We start from the raw sequence: 27,952 nt of genomic DNA, 5'->3' as shown, positions 1-27,952 counted from the left end.
AGTGAGAAAGTAGATGGCAGAGTTTGTTGACATTAAAGAAGGTTATCTTTAAATTACAACTGGATCTAAATTGGCTGGGAAATGGGCCGAGGATTAGCAGATGGCATTTAACTCGGGCAAGCACTAAGTGTTGCAATTTGACAAGTTAAACCAAGACAGGATTTGTACATTAAATGACAGGACCTTAGAGAACAGAAACCCAGGGATACAGTACATAGTTCCTTAGTAATGACACAAGTAGACAGGGCGTGAAGAAGGTGTTTGGCATGGTTGCCTTTCAGTCAGGGTATTGAGTACAACAGTTGGACATCATGTCACAACTGTATAAGATGTTGACGAAGGGTTTTGACCCGAAACGTTGACTGCTTCTTTCAATGGATGCTGCCCGACCTGCTGAGTTCATCCAGCTTGTTTGTACGTCTTGATTTGACCACAGCATCTGCATTGCACTTTGTGTTTACTAAGATGTTGATGAGTCTGCACTTGGAGTACTGTTGGCTGTTCTGATCAACTATAGAAGGCTGTCATTGGTGGAAAGGGTGCAGAAAAATTAACAATGTTGTTGCTAAGACTGGAAGTCTTGAGTTCTAAGCAAAAACTGGATAGGCTAGGACATTTTTCTTTGGAGTGGAGGAGGCTGAGGTATATAAAATCTTGAGGGTATTGATAATGTGAATAGTCAGTCTTTTTCCCAGGAAAGGGGAGTCTAAAACTAGAGAGTATAGGTTTAAGGTGAGACCTAAGGGGCAATTTTTTCCACACAGAAGGTGGAGGAGTGGGTGGTATGTGGAACAAGCTGCTAGAGGAAGTGGGTGAAGTTACAACATTTTTAGAACAAATCATTTGGACAAATGTGTGAATGGAAAAGGCTTAAGGGGATATGGACTGAATGCATAGGCAAATGGGACTAGCTCAGGTAGGCAATTTAGTTGCCGTGGGCTAGTTAGGCAGTAGGGTCTATTTATATGCTACGTGACTCTGACTCTAATAAGAACTCAACCACAAAGTGGAGAACCTGATTGTTTTTCTTCAGTGTGTACTTTATTTTTGCATATGGAAGGACCCCAAAATTACAGATTCTTATAGAAGCAACTTCTTGACAGTAAAAGTTCAAAATCATGGAATTTTGAAATAAAGTGATGGCTAATTATTGGAAAGGTATTTGAATTTTACCTATCACCTTCTAGCTACCCTTCTTCCCCTCTCCCCACCTTTTTATTCTGGTGTCTTCCCATTCCTTTCCAGTCCTAAGAAGGGTTTCGGTCCAAAACATCAACTGTTTGTTCATTTCCATGGATACTGTCTGACCTGCTGAGTTCCTCCAGTATTTTGTGTGTGTTGCTTCAGTTCTCCAGCATCTACAGAATTTCTCGTGGCTTTTTTAAAAAAAAATTTAAAATGTATTTTGATGAAATCTAAAATGTTACTTTCTTTTTTTTTCTAGCTGAACTGAATACTATTGCACCTGTTATCTCAAACTTTTTCTTGGCCTCGTATGCACTTATCAATTTCTCATGTTTTCATGCTTCATATTCAAAAACTCCAGGTCAGTAACTTGCATATAGATTGGAACTGAGTATAAATTACAGGACCTCTAAACTTTCATTGTTTTGAATTTCCAGCATCATTTTAGCATTCAAGTACTCTATTCTGATATGAAATATGAATTTGGCCATTCAGTATAAGTTGGCATCTTGAACACATTTACATAGCTAATTGTTGAGATTATGTTTTGCAGTATAAATGAAAGTGTAAACTCATAATTGATTGTTTTAATAGGGTGGCGTCCTGCCTTTAGATTATACAACATGTGGTTCTCGTTACTTGGAACTATTTTGTGCTGTGCAGTCATGTTCGTCATCAACTGGTTGGCAGCTGTAATCACAGTTGCAATTGTGCTATTCCTTAATATTTATGTTATTTACAACAAACCAGGTGAGAATTTTTTCCTTGCTTCTGAATGTGCAGAATATAATGACTTAGATGTACATTTACAAATATATTAAAAATAAATTTTCTGGTTCCAATACTGATTTTCCAGCAAATTTGAACTCAACAGCTAGAACTATTTGTATGTGCTGACAGTAGCATTATATTGGTAGCACATGGCCCTCGTCTTCCTGTTGAGAAGATTTAATACAAGCATGAATACTTTTCCATGAATTACTGTTGTCTGTGGGCCACATCCCTTCTGCTCTGCTCTAGTTCTCTGAGCACAGAGTCTGGTATGCAGTAAAGTTCATTTTTTGTTTTGTTTAATATCATTGAAATTGCCTCTTGGAATGTGACTACCGCAGCTCTTATGGTTTAAAGAAATGTTGTAAGCCACTGGCTCCTGCACCTGGTGGGCATCTACCCATACTGCTGTGTTAGATTTAAAGGAACTAGAAGAAAATTGTATGCTTGGAAGTTGCAGACTTGGCAATTAACATAATGAGCCTGGTTTAACAGTGCAGCTCTATTATGCACAAAATATGTCAAAATTTCTTAGTCCCAATATTTCTAAATAAAGCCAATCATTCTCAAAATTCATATTTTATTGGAGTAACTTTTGGAACAAGCTGTACTAGAAGTTGTTAATTCATGTGCCTGTATAAATTCAGTACTCTTAGTGATGTAGAGCAATATTGCACCAAGTACAGGCCTTTCGGCTCAAAGAGTCAGTGATGACCACAGTACTCACCCATCTAGTGCCAATTTCCTAGGTTCAGCCCATATCCCTCTAAGCCCCAGCACCCCCCACCCCCCATATGTACCTATCCAAGTGCAGCTCATTTCATATTTTCACCTTATGCCCCTTTTAAATATTTCCCCTCATCCTAAATGTATGCCGCCTATTACTGGACACCCTAGCCTGGAGAAAATAATGCTACCATCCACCTTATTGGTCACCCTTCATTCTCCTACACTCAGAGGAATAAAGACCTGGTCTGACCAGGCTCTCCCTGTAACTCAGACCCTCTAGTCTTGACAGCATCCTTGTAAGTCTTTTCTGTACACTTTCCAGTTTAACCACATCTTTCCAATGACTGGGTAAAAGTATTCCAAATGCAGTCTCACCAGTGACTTGTACAACAGCAACATAATGCTTCAAATCCTTTACTCAGTGCTCTGATAGAAAGTCAGCAGTTAAATGCCCTTTTCACCACCATGTCTACCTGTCATGCCACTTTTAATGAACATGCACTTGTACTTCCTAGATCCCTACCATTCATAGTATGTCCTACACTGATTCTGTTTTTCAAAATGCTTCATCTTACGCTTGCCTATATTGAAATCAATTTGCCACTCAGCTCACTTCCCTAACTAACCAAGAACCCTCTGTAATCTGCAATAACCTTCACTATCAGCAAGTTTTAATTTTGTGCCATCCGAAAACTGAACGATCAAGCCTTGTGGATTCACATCCAAATCATTTATCTAAATAACAAATAACAAGGGTTCCAACACTGATCCCTGCAGCACACTACTAATCACTGGCTACCATTTGGAAAAACAGCCTTCTGCCACTCTCTGCTTCCTACTTCGAAGCCAATTTTAAATCCACCTAGCTAGCACTTGATTCCATGGAGTCTAAACTTCCAGAACAGTCTACAATGCAGGACCTTGTCGAAGATCTTGCTAAAGTCCAAATAGACAACATCCATTGCCCAACTCTCATCCTGGTTTGTTTATTTGGTTACCTCCTCAAAAATCTCAAAGCTATGGCTGACTCCGAATCAGATTCTTGTCTTTACAAATGCCTGAATTCTGTCCAGTCTTTATGACTGACGATGGAGCTACTATCTCCAAAAGGGCCCTTCATGATTTCTCCTCTAGCCTCCCAAAAATTTCAAGGGTGCATGTGATCAGGGCCTGGTTTTTATCCATCTTAAAACGCTGTCAAACTGCAAGTGCCTTCTCCCTGGTAATATAATTGTCTTCCAAGTCATTTTCTTTTAATTCCCTTCTCTCCTGAACAACCCTGATTTTCTCCACAGTAAAACACAATGGATAAATATTTAATTAAAAATCTCTTCCATCTTCTGTGGCCCAAGACATAAGCAGCCCTGCTGATCTCTGAAAGGACCTACTCTCTCCCTAGTCACCCTTTTACTTTTAATATAGCTATAGAACCTCTTGGGATTCTTCTAAATCTTATTTGTCCAGATCCATATCATACCATCTCTTTGCCCTCTTGATTTTCCTTGTAAAAGTATTTCTAGTCTTATAGTCATGGAGGGATTCATTAGTCTCCCCAATCTCCTAAACACAATGTATGCTTCCTTTTAGCTTGCCAGTTTACCCTTCAAGCTAACCAGAACATGCTGCTCCTTCCTGCTGTCTTGATATCACACTCTTAAAAGCTTCTCACTTGCTATTCTTTATTTTCTCTTCAACAGACTCACCCAATCGACCTCTTCTTGATTCTGCCAAATTCCCCAAAGTTAGCCCTTCTCCAGTTAGGACTCTAACCCGTGTACCTGACCTATCTTTTCCAATCATTTTCTTAAAACTAATATAATTATGATTGCTAGAGCTAAATTGTTCCCTGACAGTTACTTTACCTTCCTCTTTTTCTAAGAAAAGGTCCAGTATTGCACCCTCCAGAATAGGGCCCTCTAAGACTTGGGAGACTTAACTGAACACATTTCACATATTCTGTCCATGTTTGGTATGGAGTTTAAGCCTGTGAAGGAATGAAAATGAGCAAATGCAAATTTAGTGCAAGCAGCTTGCCAACCTCATCTAGTACAATAGGTGAAACTTTTTCTTTGAACATTCATGATGATAATGTTTAATCAGTGATGACTGATGGTTTCAAAAGATGATTATTGTACTGAGTTTAAAAATATTATTTTTAACAGAGGTGAATTGGGGCTCTTCAGCACAAGCCATGTCTTATGTCACTGCGCTACAAGATGCTCTTTCACTGACTGGGGTGAATGATCATATTAAGAACTTCAGGTATGATAGGAGCATAATAATGAAGGTTGACTTCTAGATGTCAGATCCTTGAATTCTGTACCAACTAATCTTAGTTCCTTTTTAAATCTAGCCAATGTTATGTCAAGCTGCTTGGAAGATAGTTAAGGATTATAGAAGGAGATTGGGAAAATTTTGAAGTTAAAATTTGACAATTATTACCATCCTGGTTTCTAAAGATCAAAATATGTAGTAAACTCCTGATGTTGAATTTTGACCACAGCCTCGGTATGACAGTCTTGATTAATTTTGAAAGCAGATTAAGAAATCGGTAAGGGATAATTTGATTAAGCTGTTACTTAAATCTACTTTAAACTCTATCAACATGCTCAAGACTTTGGTGCTTGGCCAGCATATTTTCTGGATTATAGGACAAATACTGATTGAATCTATGGCACACCTTATTCATTTTTTCCCCACAATAACTCGGTAAGCTTCAACAGAGTATGGGAAGCAAAACTAGGTAAGTTTCAGTGGAGTGCAGGAAATGAAGCACCAGTAAATGGAATAGAGTTCAGGAATTGTGGACCTGCTGTGTGGGAGGGAAAGCAATTTTAAGGACCCTGGTGAATGGAAAGCAAGAGCAGGAATTGGAGGCTCCATTGAGTGGTTGTGGGATGTTAGAACTCAAGCCCTGGTGAGTTGTTGGGAACTGGGAAATGGTCTTGGAGCATGGGTACCTGGGTTTCAGTGAGTGCACGGGGAACATAATGAGTTCCTATTGAGTGAAAATTACACGTTATCTGGTGAGCCAGAAGCCAGTATAGTAGGACTTCTGAATGGTCAGCAGATTATCAGACTTCTACTGTTTCAGCAAAATTTCGAGGTCTGAAAAATCACTTCAGCCAGTTTTCTGTAACATGATGGATTGCAACCATTGGTAAATGATTTGCAGGTAACATTTAATAGTCAAGTAAGTTTTTTAATTGTAAATGTGATTGGCAAAAAATTAAGGTTATAAAGCTGAGAACATAATGAAGGCAGTGGATGTAGTCTATATGGACTTCAGCAAGGCCTTTGACAAAGTTCCACATGGAAGGTTAGTTAAGAAGGTTCAGTCGTTAGGTATTAATGCTGGAGTAATAAAATGGATTCAACAGTGGCTAGATGGGAGATGCCGGAGAGTAGTGGTGGATAATTGTTTATCGGGATGGAGGCCGGTGACTAGCGGGATGCCTTAGGGATCTGTTTTGGGCCCAATGTTGTTTGTAATATACATAAATGATCTGGATGATGGGGTGGTAAATTGAATTAGTAAGTATGCCGATGATACTAAGGTAGGAGGTGTTGTGGATAATGAGGTGAGTTTTCAAAGCTTGCAGGGAGATTTATGCCGGTTAGAAGAATGGGCTGAACGTTGGCAGATGGAGTTTAATGCTGAGAAGTGTGAGGTTCTACATTTTGGCAGGAATAATCCAAATAGAACATACAGGGTAAATGGTAGGGCATTGAGGAATGCAGTGGAACAGAGAGATCTAGGAATAACAGTGCATAGTTCCCTGAAGGTGGAGTCTCATGTAGATAGGGTGGTGAAGAAGGCTTTTGGAACGCTGGCCTTTATAAATCAGAGCATTGAGTACAGAAGTTGGGATGTAATGCTAAAATTGTACAAGGCATTGGTAAGGCCAAATTTGGAATATTGTGTACAGTTCTGGTCACCGAATTATAGGAAAGATATCAATAAATTAGAGAGAGTGCAGAGACGATTTACTAGGATGTTACCTGGGTTTCAGCACTTAAGTTACAGAGAAAGGTTGAACAAGTTAGGTCTCTGTTCATTGGAGCGTAGAAGGTTGAGGGGGGATTTGATCGAGGTATTTAAAATTTTGAGAGGGATAGATAGAGTTGACGTGAATAGGCTGTTTCCATTGAGAGTAGGGGAGATTCAAACAAGAGGACATGATTTGAGAGTTAGGGGGCAAAAGTTTAAGGGAAACACGAGGGGGTATTTCTTTACTCAGAGAGTGATAGCTGTGTGGAATGAGCTTCCTGTAGAAGTAGTAGAGGCCAGTTCAGTTGTGTCATTTAAGGTAAAATTGGATAGGTATATGGACAGGAAAGGAGTGAAGGAGTGGAGGGTTATGGGCTGAGTGTGGGTAGGTGGGACTAGGTGAGATTAAGAGTTCGGCACAGACTAGGAGGGCCGAGATGGCCTGTTTCCGTGCTGTGATTGTTATATGGTTATATGGTTATCAAAATCATAAAAATTCTCATTCAGCCAGTGTTAATGACACATGATACAGACATACTAATATTTCTGAGTTATTCATTTAAAATGATTTATGTCTTACTGCTATGATGACTTACTATGAATCTAGAATTGTTTGCTGATGATATCTTTCATGTTCGTACTGTCCAACTAAATGGAAAAACTTTGTAATCTCAGAATGAAGCTGTTGTAATACAATTGATTTGAGACAAATTACAGTAATTGGGCATTAAGTCTTTTTAAACTTAATCAACTCTAAAATGAAAGCTTTAGTTGATATATTGTTTCTAACTGTAAAGAGATGCTGGATAATTACCAGTATGATAGAAATGTAAACTTTTAAATCTGGTGGGGAATTTGTTGGGGGTGAGGATGTAAATGGTATTGTCTCTTGTCCATCTTGATAAGCATATCTGGTTGTAAATCCAGTTACTCCTTTTCCATTAAAACAGCTTTTTTCTTGATTGTGAGGAACATAGTAGCATTAAGGTTCTATACATTATGCAGAAGAGCACTGCATAGAGCAGCTTGTTACCTTGTGTCCTAACTGGTTGCATTACTGTCTGGTTTGGAGGAGCTATTTCACAGGATTGGAAAAAGCTGCAGAAAGTTGTAAACACAAACGGCTTCATCATGGGCACTAGTCTCCTCAGCATTCAGGACACCTTCAAAAGGCGATGCCTCAAAAAGGTGACATTCATCATTAAGGACCCCTGTCACCCAGAACATGCCTTATTTTCATTGCTATCATTAAGGAGGGAGGAACAGGAGTGAGTGAATGACTTTACAGTGTTTCTGGAATACCTTCTTCCCCTCCAACATCAGAATTCTGAATGCACAATGAATACGTGAATACAACCTCAGTATTTTTTTCTTTACTCTTATTCTTTATGCACTGCTTATTTAATAGATCTATATCTGTATCTAGCTTGCTAATATAAATACATCTATATGGCTAATATAGATGTAGCTATAGGGAGGTAGAGGCTTAGAAATAGTACATATATAATTTGTAGTTATTAGATATTGCAATGTACTGCTGCTGCAAACAACAAATTTCACAACATATGCCAATAATAATTAAACCTGATTCTGAACTTGTGTAATATCCTAGGTTCCAAGTTCCTCTGTAGTTTTTAATATTTCTAACTTAGAGTATATTTATTAAACGTAAATAGCATTCCTGTTATGGTTTTGCCTTTCCCCAGTTTTCATTTGTGTTAAAAGCAATACTGGCAACTTCAGCGTGCAGGCAGTCTGCTCTCAGCTGAACTCTGCAGCCTTGCACACGTGATGGTCAGGATAGTACTAGCTTTAAGACTTGAGAGATGCAGTTAATTATAGTCCATCACATTAATAATCACATTCAAAAAAAAGAATCATTTCCATCAAACCTACTTTGAAAACTGATAAATACTCCAGTAATAGACAAAACAAAGCAAGCTAAAAGATTTATTAGCAGGTAAGGCAATACATAGAGCTAGCAAAGTGCAAACCCTTTCAGGAAGACCATGTAATACCATTCCTTTTTTTTAGACCATCTAAGATAGATTATCAAGTTGCAAAATCTTTTTGAACAAACTGTCCTTTGTAAACACCACTGTATAGTATTGGTTTGATTAAAGATCCACAGGTGAAATTTCCCTCACTCTTTGAATTAATTCCAAAAGCATACTTGCGTAATACTTCTACTGTTGTTGCTGTGGTGTTTTCAGCACAGTTTCCCACTTCTGGATTAAATGTTCCAGAAGGGCCCCGGATTATTTTATGTGTCATGAAGGAGGCAAATTTTGTATCATCGTCAAAACAAGTAAATCAGTTGCAAAACAGAAATAATTTGTATGTTTATCTAGGTGAGTGTGTCATTATTGTGTAGGTGCAAGGTTGGTAAGTGTGGCAGAGGCTGGGGATAAACGAAGCAAGAGGTTTTAGAAAAGTCCAAACATTCACATAGTCTTATTTTTCTAAGCTACCTTTTACCTTCTTCCAATTAATACTGACCTCTCTAAACAGGTTTTCTGATGGACAGAAGAAGAAAGCAATGTCCCAGAGACTCCAGTCCTATTCTTATTCAATGCTATGCAGTGGGATCCAGAAGTTAAGCCCACTGTAATAACTAATCTGTCCTTACTGTGTAAGAAAAGTTAATAACCAGGTTATGGTAGTTAAATTTTCTCAGTCTCCCAGCTGTGTATTGTAATTTACCATATAAGAAAAAAGTTTCACCTGCAAAAACAAAAAAAGCACTGCTCAAATTAGTGATTAACATCAATAATGCTACCCATTTCTTTGAAGAGAGGCTAATGAGCATCTGCAACTTGCAAACTAAGATTTAGTCTACTATGTAATGCATCACATTGCCAATATAGTAAATTAACTCTATTTGCATTGTGATTATTGAATTTGATCTGAGTTGGTAAACAATTACACTGCCACTGAGTTAATTTAAACAAAAAATGAATTGACAGGCTGTTCATTTCTTTCCAATCAAAAAAATACTCATGGTAGGCAAGGCTGAATTACCAGTTAGAACAAATTAAAATGAACTGTCAGTCAATGCAGTAACAGTCAGATCTGCTGAAGAAATACAATACTGCAAAGTTGAGACCAAGAACACTTGACACTTTATGTAGTGTTAATGGAGACAATTTGTTTTAAACTGCCATTCTAAAGATGAGCAGAAGCAGTGCACCTGAAATGTGAGCTTGATGGACTGCCAATTCTATTAGAAGCTTTGCTCTCTGTATGAACTCCAGTTCATTACTGCAGGAGATTACAGGGTGATTATGGATACAGAAGTTAGCCCTCCTCATTTTAGCAGCCAACTATCTTAATATAGAATTATAGAATTTATCAGCCTCCTATTATAGCATTTATTTGTTCTGTACATGAATTTTATTTTAAGGAATCATTTTTAAAATCTGGTGGATGACTTTACTAAATTTTTACTCTTTTTTTTCTCTTTCCTCCCTTGCTCCCCCTGCATAGGCCACAGTGCATTGTATTGACAGGATCACCCATGTCCAGACCAGCTTTGTTGGATTTAACTCTTTCTTTCACAAAAAATTTCAGTTTGTGCATCTGTAGTCAAGTATACATGGTAATCACTATTACTGATTTCTCTTGCCATTCATTTCATTTTTAAAATGTACAAATGTGGTAAGTGTTCATATAATGACAACAGTTTAGAAGAAATATCTGATGTCCCCTTATAGTCTTGTTCAACTGAAACTTTAGTGTACATGTAATAACACAAAACTCTTGAGTTTGACTCTTTGATTGTAACTTCTAAAATTAACACTCATCCAAGATGAGCACTAATGCTTTGGGCCAGGTGCTGGTGAATACAGTGTGTGTTGACTTGTTTGTAGCAAGAAAGAATATAGAATGGGATGATGGCTGGTTTCAATGGAGTTTGTGTCAAGTTCATAGACCCTCAAACAGGGGCAATCCAGGTCATTATCCACAGATGAGATTTGTGTGTGAAACCCATGCCACCTTTCAGTTTCCAGTATCCTACTTCATGTTCAAAAATTGCAAAATAATGTCTGTTATTTCTGTTGAATGATAAAGATTCCTTTTCTTTTAAAAAAAACTGCAGCTACAGTATTGCTAAATTTCAAGAGGCAGAAATAACCAAGTAGAATTGATCCATAGGTAGCAAGTTTTTAGATTTAAAGCTTTGCAGATTGGCTACTTTGGATGTTGCATTTAACAGCTGTCTCTCTACCTTTTGTAATCTGTGTTGACACTTACAGAACCTGTCTCAGTCTCTGTGGTGAACTGCATATACCTGTCTGGACACACACCCCCCGCTGACTGCTCCTGTGGCTCCTCCCACTGACCGTGGCTCCTCCCTCGGACCCCGGTATAAAGGTGATTGGGGACACCGCCCCGGCCTCAATCTCCAGGGTGCAGTGTGGTGGTCAATTGCTGCTTGTTCTTTCTTCCAGCCAATAAAAGCCTATATCTTGCCTCACGTCTCCAAGAGTTATTGATGGTGCATCAGTCTCTTACATTGATAGACCATTTTCTTTGAATGCTAATAGATCATAGAAAATCATAAAAACATTGAAATCTTAGAACACTAGAGGGCATCCAGCCCATTATGTCTGCATCAATAGAAAAATGAACCACCTAATTGCACCTTCCAGCACCTAGTTTCATCTTCAGATTATGGTTTGTCAAGTGGACATCCAAGTACTTTTTAAAATGTTTCTGCTACTCTCTTGGGCATAGAGTTCCAGAGCCGCAGCATGACTTTCTTAGTTTGCTATGTCTCCTCTCTGATTTCTCTACCAAGTGCAATGATTCTTGCTTTCATTTCAGTCCCTCTGGCTTTACTATATCTAGCTTATTTAATTAAATACAGCACAAATCTCCCCTCACCTGTCTCTGAGCTAAAGAAATCCAACTCAACTTATCCATTCTCTGCCCATAGCCAAAATTTTCCATCCTTGGCAACTTCCTCGTAAATCTTTTCTTTACTCTCTCAAAGTAATGTTTTTGCAGTCCTGTCATTTAACAACTCAGATGGATGTTTAGTTTGGACAAGAGGATGTGAGGTTTGATTTTAGATGTGTTGGTCATAGTAAAAGTGTAATTATTTACATATTTATTAAAATAGAACAAAGCAGCTAAAAGATTTAGCATTTGTGATTGGATGAGATGGGAAAAATAATTGATCGCATAGACACCTTGCATTTATTAAAAATGCAAGTTGTACTTCCATATGTCCTAGTTTACACATTGCTTCCCTTTGCCTGACATTCATTCAAAGGCTCTCAGACATGAAATATTAAGTTTCCATTGATGCTGTGTATTTACATTTTATATTCATTTCAGATTTAATTTTCATTTGGGTTGCTTTGTCTTGCTTTGAGTTTCAGTACAGTGTTAAATAAGTTAGGTCTTAGCCTAGATTGCTTCATATACAGCAGAATCTGAAAAGAGGACTTTAGCTGAAAATGGACAAAATGTGGTCTATTTACCCTTCCTCTTTGTGTTGTGATTATCCTTTGCAGTTTTCAAGTTTTATTTAGTTAACTGTTTTGGACGAGATTAAATTTTGTTCAGAATGGATGTGTTTTGTAAAAATTATAAACATTAGTTAATGGTAATGTCAGGTTTACCTTTTTAACTATCAACAAGATTGTCAAATGTTGAAACATTTGTACAGGATAAAGATGTGTTAATGTTTACAGATGGCAATATGACTTGAAACAACAGTTTATTCCCTGGTCTTGTCATTGGGCATTCACAGCTTTTGTATACATTCCTTGATTAGCATGGTGAAAAAATGGTTAAAATTCCATTCCTGAATGATATTAACAGTGAAACCGAATTTTCTGAAAGTCATAGGGTGAACTAATTGCGTTAGTATTTTTTGAACTCTGATGCTTGGGGATTCATTTGCTCATGTTTATCCACTAGATGGAGCAAAAACAGAAAATGTTGTGATCACTCATAAATCGAGTGGCATCAGTGTATGTTGCAGATGCTGAAAGTCTTAAGTAATACACAAAGTGCTGGTGGAATTCAGCAGATGAGTAGGTGCCTATGAAGGTGCCTCCATTGAGGCTGCTTGAGTTGCTGAGTTCTCCCAGCATTTTGTGTGTGATGGAAAGAAAATGAGATGACATTTCAGGTAAATAGCATTTCATTAGAACTCTAGATAGAGCATTGCAGTTATGTGGGTGGTAGAAAAAAGAAAATGAAGGAAAATGGTAAGTTAAATGTTTCCCTGAAATAAGTTTGTACATGGTAAATATTGGTGGGAAAGCTTCAGTATATTTTATGAAATAAAAGTTACAGATGTTTAAGAAATGTGTTCAAAAGAATACCATTCAACATATCCATGTTATCCTATGCTTAGGGTCCACGGAAGCAGTCAGTCAGTGAAATTAATATGAATATGGATAAATACCAGCAATGGTTATCAAAGAACAAAAAGAAAGCCTTCTATGCAGCAGTGGCTGGAGAAAATCTGCGAGATGGAGTAAAGTACTTACTTCAGGTGATTGCTTTATATTAGCAAATCCACTACCATAGTGCAGAGGTACTAAATATACTGATCAAGTCTTAAAACCACAGATTTGCTTTTGAATTTATTTGAGTGGATTCATATTCAATTAATTATGAAAGATATTTTAAAATGTAATATCTGTGGAATTTATACTGTTGGTAAATGTTCTACTGTATAAATAGACAATATTTTTCCAAGCTAACATTTAGAACGAAGCAAGATTATTTTTATTCTAGCTGTCAAATGCAAAATCGGAAAGTTTCACATGAAATTTTATACATGGCACTTTTGTTGAACATGTTTATACAGATGGTCAGGCTTACAGTAGCCTCCTGTCTTTAGACCATAAAACATAGCAGAATTAGGCCATCAGGCCCATCGAGTCTATTACACTATTCAATCATGGCTGATTTATTATCCCTCTCAACCTCATTCTCCTGACTTCTCCCTGTAATCTTTGATGTCCTTAAAAATCAAGAACCTGTCAACATCTACTTTAAATATACCCAAATGACTTGGCCTCCGCACCCATCTGTGACAATGAATTTCATAGATCATCACTGTCTAGCTAAAGAAATTCTGTTCTAAAGGGATGTCCTTTTGAGGCTGTGTACTCTGGTCCTAGACTCTTAGACTATTGGAAGCATCCCCTCCATGTTCACTCTATCGAGGCCTTTTGATATTTGATAAGTATCAATAAGGTGATGCCACATTCTTCAAAATTCCAATTAGTACAGGCCCAGAGCCATCAAATGCAACTTGTATGTTAACCTTTTGTTAACCCTGTGATCCTTCTGTAAACCTCTGGATCCTCTCCAATGACAGCACATCCTTACTTAGATATGGTCCCAGAGCTGCTCACAGTATTCAGATATGATCTGACCAATGCCTTATAAAGCCTCAGCATTACGTCCTTGCTTCTATATTCTAGTCCTCTCAAAATGAGTAACAACATGGCATATGCTTTCATTACTATAGACTCAACCTGCAAGTTAACTTTGAGGGAATCCTGCATTAGGTCTCCCAAGACTTTATTTTATCTAAGTTATAATGTTATACTAATTTTCTTGTATAATGTAATTGGAAAATATTCCAAGAAACTGAGAGAAATATGGTTTGTCTGAAAAATACACTACCAATACTGTTTAATAGGATATAGCTTAACTTGTATTACACCAGGCTTCTGGACTGGGTCGAATGAAGCCGAACACACTTGTGATTGGATACAAGAGAGACTGGCATACTATTAATTTTCGAGATGTTGACAATTACGTTGGCATTTTGCAGTAAGTAGTTTTTGATCTATTGATTAAAATTAATATAATGTAGCATCTGGAGTTAGTGACTTTATTATGTCAGTAATGCTTTGGTATAATGTGAGCCAAGAAAAATATCTTGTAGCAAAATGTCTTCAGAGATTTGTCAAATTCAGTTTTCTTCTATTTCCATTGTTGTTTTTGTTGTATATTAATGAAAATAGAATTTGGTATCACTTTCTTCATCAAGAAAATATTTTCTCATTGTTTTCTGCCAGTCAGATGTGAAGATGCATTACATCTGTTACTTATTGCTCTTTCATGTACTCTATTTGTCTTCAAGTTCCGTTTATTGTCATTCAACTGTACACACGTATACTGCAAAATGAAACAACATTCCTCCAGACCAGGTGCACAACACACTACATGTAATTTACACTTATAACACACAAAGTAATATTATCACAAATAAAGTTTCAAATAAGATGCATTTATGACACAAGTTATAAAGTATTATGCTACTGGCACTTCATGTCTGATATGACCTGGGTGTGGCAGGGAGTTCAGTAGTCTGAAGGCCTGTCTGTGGGAAGAAGTTGTTTCCCATTCCAACAGTGCTTGTATGAATGCTATGGTACTTCCTGCTGATGGTTGAGGGGGGTGGTGTTTGCAAAGAGATTGTTGGATGGATAGGAACGATAATTGACAATGTTAAGGTCCCTGTGAATGCAGCACTCCTGATAAATATCTCTAATGGGTGGAAGAGAGACCCTGGTGATTTTCTCAGCGGTCCTTGTAATCCTTTGTAGGGACTTGTGATCAGATGCCTTGTAATTCCTGTACCAGACAGTGACGAGGCTGGTCAGGTGCTCCTGTAAAACTTGGTTAGAATGGAGTGGGGGGCGAGTGGGGGAAGGAAGTCTAACCCATCACAATCTTCTCAACGTTAGAGATGCTGGTATGCTTTCTTGACCAAAAAGGTGATTTTTGAGGGACCAGGTGTGATTATCCATTACCAGTACTCCCAGAAACTTTCTGCTCCCAACTTCCTCCATGGAGGAACCGTGTATGTGCACTGAGGAGTGGTCAGCCTGGACCTTCCTGAAGTTCAGAATCATCCGTTTGGTCTTGTCCACATTGAGACTCATGCTCTCACCATTCTACCAGCCACTCTACCTCTTCTCTGTATGCCATCTCATCATCATTATTGATGAGGCCAACCACTATTGTCATCAGGACCTTGATGAATTGGTTGGAACTGGATCTAGCAGTGCAGTCAGGAGCAGTAGCGGGCTGAGCACACAGCTCTGGGGAGCACTGGTGCTCAACCTCATGGAACTAGAGATGTTTCTTCCAGCTTGGACAGACTGGGATCTTTCTGTCAAGAATATAGTCATTGAGGCAGATTACTGTCGCCCACTTGGGCACTGGGCTGAAGGTGGCTGCCGTGAACCCTAAGGAGACAGTGGACTCTCCAGAGAGATGTTGAATATGTTTGTTAGAACCTTAGTTAGCTGGTCTGCCAATACCTCAGCACCCGTCCAGGTACATTATCAGGCCCTGCAGTTTACATGGGTTGACCCTGGTTAGGGTCCTCTGCACATCTGCTGCGACTAGACAGAGCGCCTGCTGCTTGGTGGGAAGGAGGGGGAGAGGTCTTCCATGCCGGCACATCATTTTTTGCATCAAACTGAGCATAAAAGACATTCAGACTATCGGAGAAGAGCGATGAGTTCACTGATGATTCTTGCATACATCTCTACCAGATTTTCAGGCTAGGCATGAAACTGGTATAAGGTTTACTTATAACAGCAATCATTTAACTTCCTATCCCCATTCCTGTTTCAGTGTTGATCAATGGCCACTCTCAGGGTGGAGACTCAACACCTCATATTCCATGTGGGTAGCTTTCAAACTGATGGCATGAACATCAATTTCTCCTTAGAAACTTAAAACACCTACGGCACAATACAGGCCCTTCGGCCCACAAAGCTGTGCTGAACATGTCCCTACCTTAGAACTACCTAGGCTTTACCCATAGCCCTCTATTTTTCTAAGCTCCATTTACCCATCCAGGAGTCTCTTAAAAAACCGCCGCCAGCAGCCCATTCCACGCACTCACCACTCTCTGTTTTTAAAAAAAAACAACTTACCCCCGACATCTCCTCTGTACCTGCTTCCAAGCACCTTAAAACTATGCCCTCTCGTGCTAGCCATTTCAGCCCTGGGGAAAAGTCTCTGACTATCCACACGATCAATGCCTCTCATTATCTTGTACACCTCTATCAAGTCACCCCTCATCCTCCGTCACTCCAAGGAGAAAAGGCTGAGTTCGCTCAAATCTATTCTCATAAGGCATGCTCCCCAATCCAGGCAACGTCCTTGTAAATCTCCTCTACACCCTTTCTATGGTTTCCACGTCCTTCCTGTAGTGAGGCGACCAGAATTGAGCACAGTACTCCAAGTGGGGTCTGACCAGGGTCCTATATAGCTGTAATATTACCTCTCGGCTCTTAAATTCAATCCCACGGTTGATAGAGGCCAATGCACAGTATGCCTTCTTAACTACAGAGTCAATCTGCATAGCAGCTTCGAGTGTCTTATGGACTTGGACCCCCAATATCCCTCTGATCCACCACATTGCCAACAGTCTTACCATTAATACTATATTCTGCCATCATATTTGACCTACCAAAATGAACCACCTCAGGCTTATCTGGGTTGAACTCCATCTGCCACTTATCAGCCCAGATTTGCATCCTATCAATGTCCCGCTGTAACCTCTGACAGCCCTCCACACTATCCACAACACCCCCAGCCTTTGTGTCATCAGCAGGATTACTAACCCATCCCTCCACTTCCTCATCCAAGTCATTTATAAAAATCACAAAAAGTAAGGGTCCCAGAACAGATCACTGAGGCACGCCACTGGTCACTGACCTCCATGCAGAATATGACCCATCTACAACCACTCTTTGCCTTCTGTGGGCAAGCGAGTTCTGGATCCACAAAGCAATGTCCCCTTGGATCCCATGCCTCCTTACTTTCTCAATAAGTCTTGCTTGGGGTACCTTATCAAATCCATATTCACTACATCTACGGCTTTACCTTCATCAATGTGCTTAGTCACATCCTCAAAAAATTCAATCAAGCTCATAAGGCATGACCTACCTTTGACAAAGCCATGATGACTATTCCTAATCATATTATGCCTCTCCAAATGTTCATAAATCCGGCCTCTCAGGATCTTCTCCATCAGCTTACCAACCTTCTGTTAATTCTTTTTCCTTTCCCTCTTCTGTTCCGCAATCAGGTCTCTTGCCTCTTCTCCTCACTAGCTTATCACCTGTCCCTGGCGCCCCTGCTCCTTTCCATTCTGCCATGGTCCACTCTCCTCTGGTATGAGATTCCTTTTTCTCCAGCTCTTTGTCTTTTCCATATAACACCTCCCAACTTCTTACTTCAACTCCTCCCCCACCACCTGGCTTCATCTATCACCACCTATCTTGTCCTTCATTCCCTCTGTTAATGATTTGTAACTCCAAAACATTAATCTAAAGGAAGACACAGGAGTCCAAAATGTGAGTCCAACTTCGTGTTCACTTTAAGCAAGGCGCACATGTATCACATGGTGGCATCATGAATTATACAATGCAGGTATTTTTACATATAACACATTATTTAAATAAACTATGAATGCTTACTCAAACAATATATTTACAATATTATTCCAATTTTACTTGGATATTAATACAAAACACTCTTCCCTGCTTAGCTATAAGCACCAACTCAATAGAAAATGCATCAACTATATAGACCATGAGAGAGAAGCAGAATTAACCATTCAGCTCATCAAGTCTGCTCCGCCATTCCATCATGGCTGATCCTGTATCCCACTCAACCCCATACACTTGCCTTCTCGCCATAAACTATCAATTTTTGCTTTAAGTATACCCACAGTCTTGGCTACCACAGCTGTCTGTGGCAAAGCATTCCACAGATTCACTACTCTCTGGCTAAAAAGAATCCCTCCTTATCTCTATTCTAAAGGGTCAACCCTCAATTTTAAGGCTGTGCCCTCCAGTTTTGTACACCTCCACCATAGGAAACATTCTCTCCACGTCCACCCTATCTAGTCAATTCAACTTTTGGTAGGTTTTAATGAGATCCCCCTGCAGTCTTCTAAATTCCAGTGAGTACAGGCACAAAGCTGCCAAAAGCTCCTCATATGTTAACCCCTTTAATCCTGGAATCATCCTCATGAACCTCCTCTGGACTATCTCCAATGACAACACATACGTTCTGAGATATGGGGCCCAAAACTGTTGACAATACTCCAAGTGTGGCCTGACTAGTGAAATTAATGCCAACATTGCATTTGCCTTCTTTACCTCAGACTCAATCTGGGAGTCTTGCACAAGGTCTCTGAAGTCCCTTTGCACCTCTGATGTTTGATTTTTTTTTTCCCATTTAGATAATAGACTACTTTTGTTCCTTTTACCAAAATGCATTATCATACATTGTCCAACATTATATTGTATCTACCACTTTTTTGCCCATTTTTCCAATTTGTCCAAGTCCTTCTGCAATCGCATTGCTTCCTCAGCACTGCCTACCTCTTCACCTACCTTCATATCATCTGCCATCAATCCCATTATCTAAATCACTGACAAAGTGAAAAGTAGCAGTCCCAATGCTTAGTCACTGGCAGCCACCCAGAAAAGGATTCCTTTATTCTCACTCGTTGTCTCCTGCCTGTCAGCCATTCCTGTATCCATGCCAGTATCTTTCTTATAATGCCATGGATTTTATTTTATTGAGCGGCCTCATGTTTGGCACTTTATCAAATGCCTTCTGAAAATCCAAGTAAATGACATGCACTGTCTCTCTTTCATCCACCCTGCTTGTTACTTCCGCAAATAATTCTTTACAGATTTCTCAGGCAAGGCAAGATTTCCCTTTACAAAGGCATGCTGACTTTAACTTATTATATCATTAGTCTCCAAGTACCCTGAAACCTCATCCTTAATAATTGATACCAACATTTTTCCAAACACTGAGGCTAGGCTAACTGGCCTATAATTTCTTTTCTTTTGTCTTCCTCCCTCCTTAAAGAGTAGAGTGGCATTTGCAATTTTCTGGTCCGCTGGAAGCATGCCTGAATCAAATGATTCTTGAAAGATTATAACCAGTGTATCTGCTATCTCTTCAGCAACAACTGTCAGAACTCTAGGATGTAGTCCATCTTGTCTACTTGTCAACCTTAAGACCTTTCAGTTTCCCTAGCACTTTTTCCTTTGTAATAGCTATGGCACTCATTCCTGCTCCCTAACACTCACAGACCTCTATCAGATGCAAAGTACCCATTAATTTTATCTACCATTTCTTTGTTTCCCCCCCCACCCCCATTACTACCTCATTGCTATAATTTTCCAGTGGTCCAATATCAACTCTCACCACCCTTTTACTTTTTATATAACTGAAAATACTTTTGGTATCCTGCTTTATATTATTGACTAGTTTGCCCTCATATTTCATCTTTTCTTTTATAGCTTTTTTTAGTTGCCTTTTGTTTAAAATTTCCCAATCATCCAACTTCTTAGTCACTTGTGGTACATTTTATGTCCTTCCCTTGGCTTTTATGCAGTTCTTAACTTCCCTTGTTAGCACGGTTGTCTACCAATGCTATTTGAGAACAACGTTTTCTGTGGGACATATCTATCCTGTGCCTTATGACCTATCTTCAGAAACTTCAGCCATCTCTACTCTGCCAACATCCCTGCCAGTAGCCCCTTGCAAACCACCTGGACAAGCGCCTCTCTCATGTATCTGTAATTCCCTTTATTCCATTGTGAATACATCTGACTTATGCTTCTCCTTCTCAAATTGCAGTATGAATTCAATCATATTATGATCACTGTCTTCTAAGGGTTCCTTTACCCTAAACTCCCTAATAAAATCTGGATTATTACACCACACCCAATCTAAGATAGCCTTTGCCCAAGTAGGCTAAAGCACAAGCTGCTCTAAAAAGCCATCTCGTAGGCATTCAACAAATTCCCTCTTTTGCCATCCGACACCAATATGCAAGGGGATTGGGAACAATCAGGTTGAAGTCCACCATTACAATTGTGATATTAGCCTTATTACATGCCCTTTCTAACTCTCTGCAAGCTCAATCCCACATCGTGGATACTATTTGAAAGCATATATCTGATTCCAATAATGTTTTTTACCCTTGCAGTTTCCTAACTCCACCCACAAAGATTTGACTTTCTCTGACCTATGTCACCTCTTTCTAAAGATGGGTAATTCCATCTCTTACCAACAGAGCCAAACCACCACCTATCCCTTCCTGCCTGCCCTTTTGATACAAAATATATCCTTTGATATTAAGCTCCCAACTATGGCTTTTTTTCAGCCACGACTCAGTGATGCCCACAACGTCACACGGACCAATCCCTAATTGTGCCACAAGTTCATTGACCTTGTTCAGAATACCACATGCATTTAAATACAGTACCTTCAGTCCTGCATTCTTCTCCCTTTTTGAGTTTTGCCTCTGTGGGACAATTTAATTCTTTTGACTGTCAAAAAGGAGTCATTGGCTTGTCCTTCCTGACATTCATGTTACACCCATCATCTACTTGTAAATCTGCTGACTTATCCTCAGCTCTTATCATACTGGTTCACATCCCCCTGTCATATTAACTTAAACCACTCCCAACAGTTTTGGCAAACCTGCCCCCAAGGATATTGGTCCCCCTCAGATTCAAGTGCAACGCTTCCCTTTTGTACAGGTCCCACCTGCCCCAGAAGATGTCCCAATTATCCTGAAATCTGAATCCCTGCCCCCTGTTCCAATTTTTCAGCCACACATTTATCTGCATCCTCATTCTATTCCTCTCCTCACTCTCGTGTGGCTCAGGCAGCAATCCCAAGATTACTATCCTTGAGGTTCTGCTTCTCAACTTCCTTCCTAATTCCCTGTATTCTATTTTTAGGATACCCTCACTTTCTCTGCCTATGTTGTTGGTACCAATATGTACCATGACTTCTGGCTGCTCATCCTCCCTTTTCAGGATATTGTGGACGTGTTCAGAAACATCACAGACCTTGGCACCTGGAGGGCAGACTACCATTTGTTTTTCTTTTTTTTTTTTGCCCACAGAATTGCCTATGATCCCCATAACTACGGAGTCCCCTTAACCATAATGTCCCCTATTACTACTGCCATCTTCAATTCCCTACCCTTCTGAGCCACAGGAGCAGACTGGCTGTCAGAGCACAGTCGCTGTTGCTTCCCCCACGTAGGTCCACCCCCCCTTAACAGTATTCAAAATGAAGTAATTATTGTTGAGGGGGACAGCCACGGGTGCTCTCCATTGTCTGATGTTTTTCCTTCCTTCTCTTGACAGTCACCCATTTATCTGTCTCCTGTAGCCTTTGGGTAGTTATCTCCCTGTAACTCTTGCCTATCAACCCCTCACTTTCCCTAACACGGTCTCTAAGGAGCTGCATCATGACGCACCTGGTGCAGATGTAGCCACTGGGGAGGCTGGAAGTCTCCTGGAAATCCCACATCTGACACCCAGAACAGAATACTGGTCCTGCAGATGTACCTCCTGTCCTTTCAAGTGTTAAATAAGAAAAAGAAATAAGAAGTAAATTTATCTTCTTGCCTTGCCGAAGCCTATTGAGCCAAAGTCTTGCCACTCTGACAGACCATTCCTATGATCACTGTTCCACTAGATGGTACCTTTCCTTTATGGAGATTGGGTTTTTCAAGCTCTGCTCTGCTCCGCTGTCCAATCCACAGTATACTATATAATTCAACTATATAGACATTTGTAACAGAGTCCCATTCAGGCCTAAAGATTTAATCACTGTGGAGGATTTCTTACTCTTGTGGGATAACTTCTTTCCTGACAAGGGGGATCACTTTGCTTGGCAGGTGAGACTTATGGCTGTGAAGCAATCTCAGGTTCTGGGGTCTCCTCTGCGATGGCTGTAGGGGTTGACTCTGAGACGGGTGGTTCTGACAGCTGTGAACATCTTTCTTCTCCAACAGTTGACTGCTCTCAACAGATGATATCAGATGCAATCTCCACTGTGTAGGAGAGTGGTCTAGCCCTGTCCTAAATCTTTCTGAGTAACCACTCATGATCATCTCTGTAGTCCTGCACTATGACTGATTGTCCAGGAGTGAAGCATCAAACCTTCTTGTTTGAGGAGCCCTCGGTTTGTCTCAGCTGTTTGTCCTACATACTCCTTTAAGATTCAGTTTGAGGAAGTCCAATCATAAGCGCAGGGGACAACCTAAGAACAGTACAGCTGAGTTATTGGCTGTGGAGTGTGCTGCATTGCGATATGCAAGGAGGAAATAGGCGAGCATCTGATTCAGTGCCAGTGTAGTGTATTCTGACTTTATAAAGAACACAGTATGTTCTTTAGACTCCGGATAGACCTTTTTGCCAAGCCATTTGTAGCTGGGTGGTATGGTGCAGATGTAATATGTCTTGCATCATTTCTTTTTAGGAATAACTGAAATTGTTCCGCATCAAACTGTGGTCCATTGTAACTGACTATGCTCTGGAACGTCAGTCGTTGAGAAGAAGCTTCTCAACAGATCAGCAGTGTGCAAGGCTGTAGTGGAGGATATTGGGAACATTTCTGGCCACTTTGCATCCACTACTACCAAAAAATTTGTGCCCATGAATGGTCTGGCAAAACCTACATGAATCCTCAGCCAGGACAATGCAGGCCTTTTCCAGTGATTGAGAGGCGCTGTGTTTGCAATCCACAGGATGCATGACAAGCTGCTCGATCTGCTGATCTATTCCAGGACACCAGACAAAACTTCGAGCCAGTGCTTTCATTTTAACCACACCTAGATGACCGGCAGGTAGCTCCTCCACCACTTCAGCTCTCGGCTTAGATGGCACAACAATTCTCAATCCCCACATCAAGCAACCTCCGTCAAGGGTAAGTTCATCCCAGTGCTGGTAAAAATGGGGAACTGGAATTTCTGTTGTACATTCTAGCTATTTTGGGTTGCCATGTAGACCTAAGACTGTGGGGTCTTTTCTGGTTTCCCTTTAGATCATCACTGCCGTAATATTGAGACTTTTAATTTGTGTTAGGGAGAATATGTTCAGAGGAGTGTCTTTTATTGTAAATTTTTCAGGTATTTCCTTTTCCAAGGGTAAAAGGAATAATCCATCAGCATTTCTATGATTAGTTGTCCTCTTGAATTCAGTCTTGTAATTGCGTCCTCCAAGAAACAGAGCCCATCTCTGCATTCATGCTGCTGTAGGTTGGACAGCCACCTGTGGTTGGTGATCAGTAATGAGGGTGAACTCTCTCCCATACGTACTGGTTGAAATGTTTTGCACCCTGAGCCAGACTCAAGACTTCTTTGACAATCTGGGAATATGATGCAGAGGCTGTGGGACATTCACTTCCATTACTCATAACCTGTGACATGACTGCACTGATACCATAAGGCATGGCTTCAATGGAAGATAAGAATTATGATGTGTCAGTCCAGTGAATGATGTCACCACTTCCTTTACCTGTTTTGAAAGTCACTTCACACTGCCCTGTCAATTGTCATTTCTTCCTGATCTGCAGTAATAAGCTCAAAGGGTGAGTTGACTTTATTAGAAAGGATGTGGCATGCAAATTGTGTATGGATTTCAAATTAAAATTCAAATTTAATTATCATTCAACCATACATGAATACAGCCTGATGAAACAACATTCCTTTGGGCCCAAGGTGCAACACAACTCAACAGGCAGACAGCACATTCAAGATAGTGAGCACACATACAGTCAGGCAAAAAATATATATAGCCCAAGTCTCCGAGTGACATGCCTCACAAGTTGATGGTGTAGTTCCCAGCAGTCTGCATACAAACACACACACAATCCAGCCTCTCATTCCACCAATCAAACACTGGAGAGCAGCACCAACGGGAGTGGCCAGTCCCCAACCAAGTGCATTCCACTGCCTCTGGCGTCTCCTCTGCTGCACTGCAGCTTGAGGCCTACTCTTCACTACAACTGAGGCCTCTGACATCTGTCGCACCACCAAACAAGGGAAACAGGCCACAGTATCTTCCATTATCAATGTCTAACAGGGTCTTGCAATTGCAAGACAAAATGTCTAAGACAATCACCTGAGGTTACACTGCATGTCGCCTTCATGCACCAATTCTGATGCCTTCCTGTAACAGACAGCAGCATCACGGTCTGCACCAAGTCCGGCTCCTCCGCCAACAAGCAGCTTACTGATGGGGTAGACCTGCAGTACCTGAAGTTCTTGGAATCTAGCATTTCCTTGGGATCGTAAAAAATGTTTTTAAAAAGACAGAAACACTTTTGGTTGGCCCCTGAGAGGCTCCTGTGTCTGAGTGTGCCACCATCTTACTGAAAATTTCAATCAAGTTGTAGGTCTCAGCCAATCAGAACCCCACTATACTGACCCTCCTTTTTTTGTTTGACACATACAAGCCCGATGTGGCTTTGACTTCTCATCTTTTTTTTCTAGTCCTGATGAAGGGTTTTGGCCCAAAACATTGACTGTTTACTCTTCTCCATTGATGCTGCCTGGCCTGCTGAGTTCATCCAGCATTTTGTTTGTTGCATGGCTTGTTGGTTGTTGTATTTCATTGTTATGAAGGTCATTCACACAGGGGTTATCTTTTCTCAAGTATTAAGTTCTGAGTTGGATATCTGCAGGCTTCAGTTCAGTATGTTTAAAATAGTGTTCATACTCTTTGTGGCATGACTGAAACAGCCTAGCTAGTGTCTAATTCAATTTGAATTAACTTGACGTTCACTTCTGGCATAAGCCATATTGCTTCCTTAGTTTTAACATTGTAAATCTCAAGTCTATTTAGTCTTGCTTCATTCTCATCATTATCAGATTTTTCATCAACAACATGCAGATTAGTGCTCTTTCTGAAACTGCAGCTTGACTTTTTAGCTTTTTCTCTTCCCTGTGCAGTCCATTTGTTTTTGTCTGCCTGACATACTCTTTGAATATGTCCTACTTTGTTATATTTATTTGTAGTTTCACCTTTAAATCTGCTTTGAAGGAAAACCAAAGATAGTATATCATTTACATGGTAATAGAAATATCAATTTACAAAAGGATCTGAGTATTCTTCCCTATGCTAATTACTGAATACATCTGTGCAAATGTAGCAGGCATTTAGGAAGGCAAATAATATGTAAACCTTCTTTGCAAGTGTTTTGAATATAGGCACAAGGATATCCTGCCACAATTGGTGAGATCAGTTACTTACTGTACATCATTTTAGTTTCCTTACCAAAGACTCAGTATAAAGGGTATGCCAGACTGATTCCTGGTCTGGGTCTGGGCTCTATTAAGAAATTGGGTTAATATGGCCTGTATTCATCAGAGTTGAATAGGACAGATATTGTGGCAATTCAGAAACTTCTAATGAGACTTAATAGGTTGGATGCAGGGACATTGCTTTCCCTGGAAGAGGGTGCAGAGCCAGGGATCATGGTCTTGGTTTACAGGGTAAGAGACTTTGGGCTGAATACTGTAAGGAGAAGATGATAAACCTAAGGAACTTTTTATGACAGAAGGCAGTAAAGAGTAAGCTGTTTTAGACAAAATCTCTGTAGGATTATAGGAACAGTGAAAATGTTGTATTGAAACTGGATCAAGCATGATCACAGTGATGGGCTCGAAGAGTAGAATTATCAACTTCTCTAATTTTTTCCCAAGATTGTGAAAATCCTCCAAGAATCCCAAACTGTGCTTTTTCTTTCATATTGTAGTTTTCAGAACAAAGCATAGCTAAAAAGATGATGGTATTGAATGCTGAGCTGTAGTTGATAAAGAGCATCCTGATGTATGCTTCTTTGCTGTCCAGATGTTCTAGGGTTGAGTGAAGAGCCAGTGAAATGGTATCTGCTGTGGACATGATGCTTGAGTAAGGCAAATTGGAACAGATCCAAGTCACCTCTCAGGCAGGAGCTGATATGCTTCATCACCAACCTCTCAAAGCATTTCATCACTGGGGATGTAAGTGCAACTGGACAATTGTCATTGAGGCAGGTCACCATGCTTTTCTTGGGCACTAGTAGAATTGAAGCCTGCTTGAAGCAGGTGGGTCCCACACACTGCCGAAGTGAGAGGTTAAAGATCTCAGTGAACACACAAGCGAGTTGGTCAGCACAGGTCTTCAGTTTGTGGCCAGGTACCCTGCCTGGTCCAGAAGCTTTCCATGGATTCACCCTCCTAAAAGCAGCCTGAAGCTTTGGGGACGGAGATTATAGGATCATCAAAGCCACTTGTAATTCCTGTTTATAAATATACGTATGAAGTGTTTGAGAAGCTGTTATTCAGAGCCCAGCCACTCCTCCACCCAACCCCCACCCCTGCCATATTCCAAGCTGGCAGGAAATTGTGGTCCTTCTCCCATAAAGTCTTTGCAGTGGCTTCAGTGTATCTTTCTGCACATACTCCTGCAGCATGCCCTGTGCAATTAAAAGCATTTACTTACAGATATCTTGGTGCACCAGAAGTCTAATAAGTTTTTTGCTGCTGGAAAATCAACTGCATTCCTGTAAACACCATTACAGGCTTCCCCTGCAATCCGAAGGTAGAGCATTCCTATGAAACTGTGTGTAAACCGAAATGTCGTAAAGCGAAGAAGCAATTACCGTAGATTCCGTACTACAGAGCGCACCTGATTAAAAGCCGCAGGCTCTAATTTTAGAAAGAAAATCAATTTTGTACTTGTACAAGCCGCACCAGATTTTAAGCCGCAGGTGTCCCATGTTGTAATATGAGATATTTACACAGAAAGATATTACACGTGAGGATTTTTTAACTTTTAATTAAATCCGTATGGTAACATAAACAAATACATATTGCAAATGCTTTTTTTCGAACCGTGCCTGTAACACGGCTACTTTTAAATATACATACGTATCAGTAACACACAAATTACGTTGCGTATACTTTTTTACTGAACAGTGCACGAACAACATTCCAATATCTCCTAACGACTGGTAAAAAAATATATACTGCAGCCTACCAGGAAAAGTTATTGATCGCCTTTAACTTAAAAGCAGCGTTTTCGCTTGGGTCTAATGCGCTCCCCCCCCCCCCCCCACCTTTCCGTTTATCGCAAACCGGTATTTTTCAAAACAAGACCGGATGTGACGTCATAGCATCCCGGGATGTAGTACAGAAAACAAATATACTTAAAACACTTCTAACTTTAACTAGAAAATACTAACAAATGAATTACTAAGCGAAAATATTATAAACTAAATAACTGCCATAAAGGCAGCACAATGCTTTTCTTCGAGTGTTTTCCATGTTGATGAGGGTGAGTACAAATGACTGATTTACAATAATTTAATTGTGAAAGTGCGCTTGATTTATCGTACAATTTCATTGGACCTCTGTGAACTACTCATCAATTTTATTGGTCTACTGTTACGAGG

At 40.0% G+C, this 27,952-nt stretch overlaps 1 protein-coding gene across 2 annotated transcripts in view; it reads left to right on the top strand.

Annotated features, from left to right (window-relative positions):
* Positions 1 to 27,952, top strand: part of slc12a1 (solute carrier family 12 member 1) — a 150,801-nt gene that overhangs the window by 80,573 nt on the left and 42,276 nt on the right. For both annotated transcript variants that reach the window (XM_073024915.1, XM_073024914.1), the window contains exons 13-18: positions 1,445 to 1,546; positions 1,780 to 1,935; positions 4,848 to 4,947; positions 10,163 to 10,274; positions 13,050 to 13,190; positions 14,379 to 14,485. In XM_073024915.1, coding sequence (XP_072881016.1) covers positions 1,445 to 1,546; positions 1,780 to 1,935; positions 4,848 to 4,947; positions 10,163 to 10,274; positions 13,050 to 13,190; positions 14,379 to 14,485 — 718 coding nt within the window. The remainder of the gene's footprint in view (positions 1 to 1,444; positions 1,547 to 1,779; positions 1,936 to 4,847; positions 4,948 to 10,162; positions 10,275 to 13,049; positions 13,191 to 14,378; positions 14,486 to 27,952) is intronic.

Source organism: Hemitrygon akajei, chromosome 21 (genome assembly GCF_048418815.1).
Source record: "Hemitrygon akajei chromosome 21, sHemAka1.3, whole genome shotgun sequence".
Taxonomy (NCBI): Eukaryota; Metazoa; Chordata; class Chondrichthyes; order Myliobatiformes; family Dasyatidae; genus Hemitrygon; species Hemitrygon akajei.
This window is presented reverse-complemented; position numbering and strand designations above follow the sequence as displayed.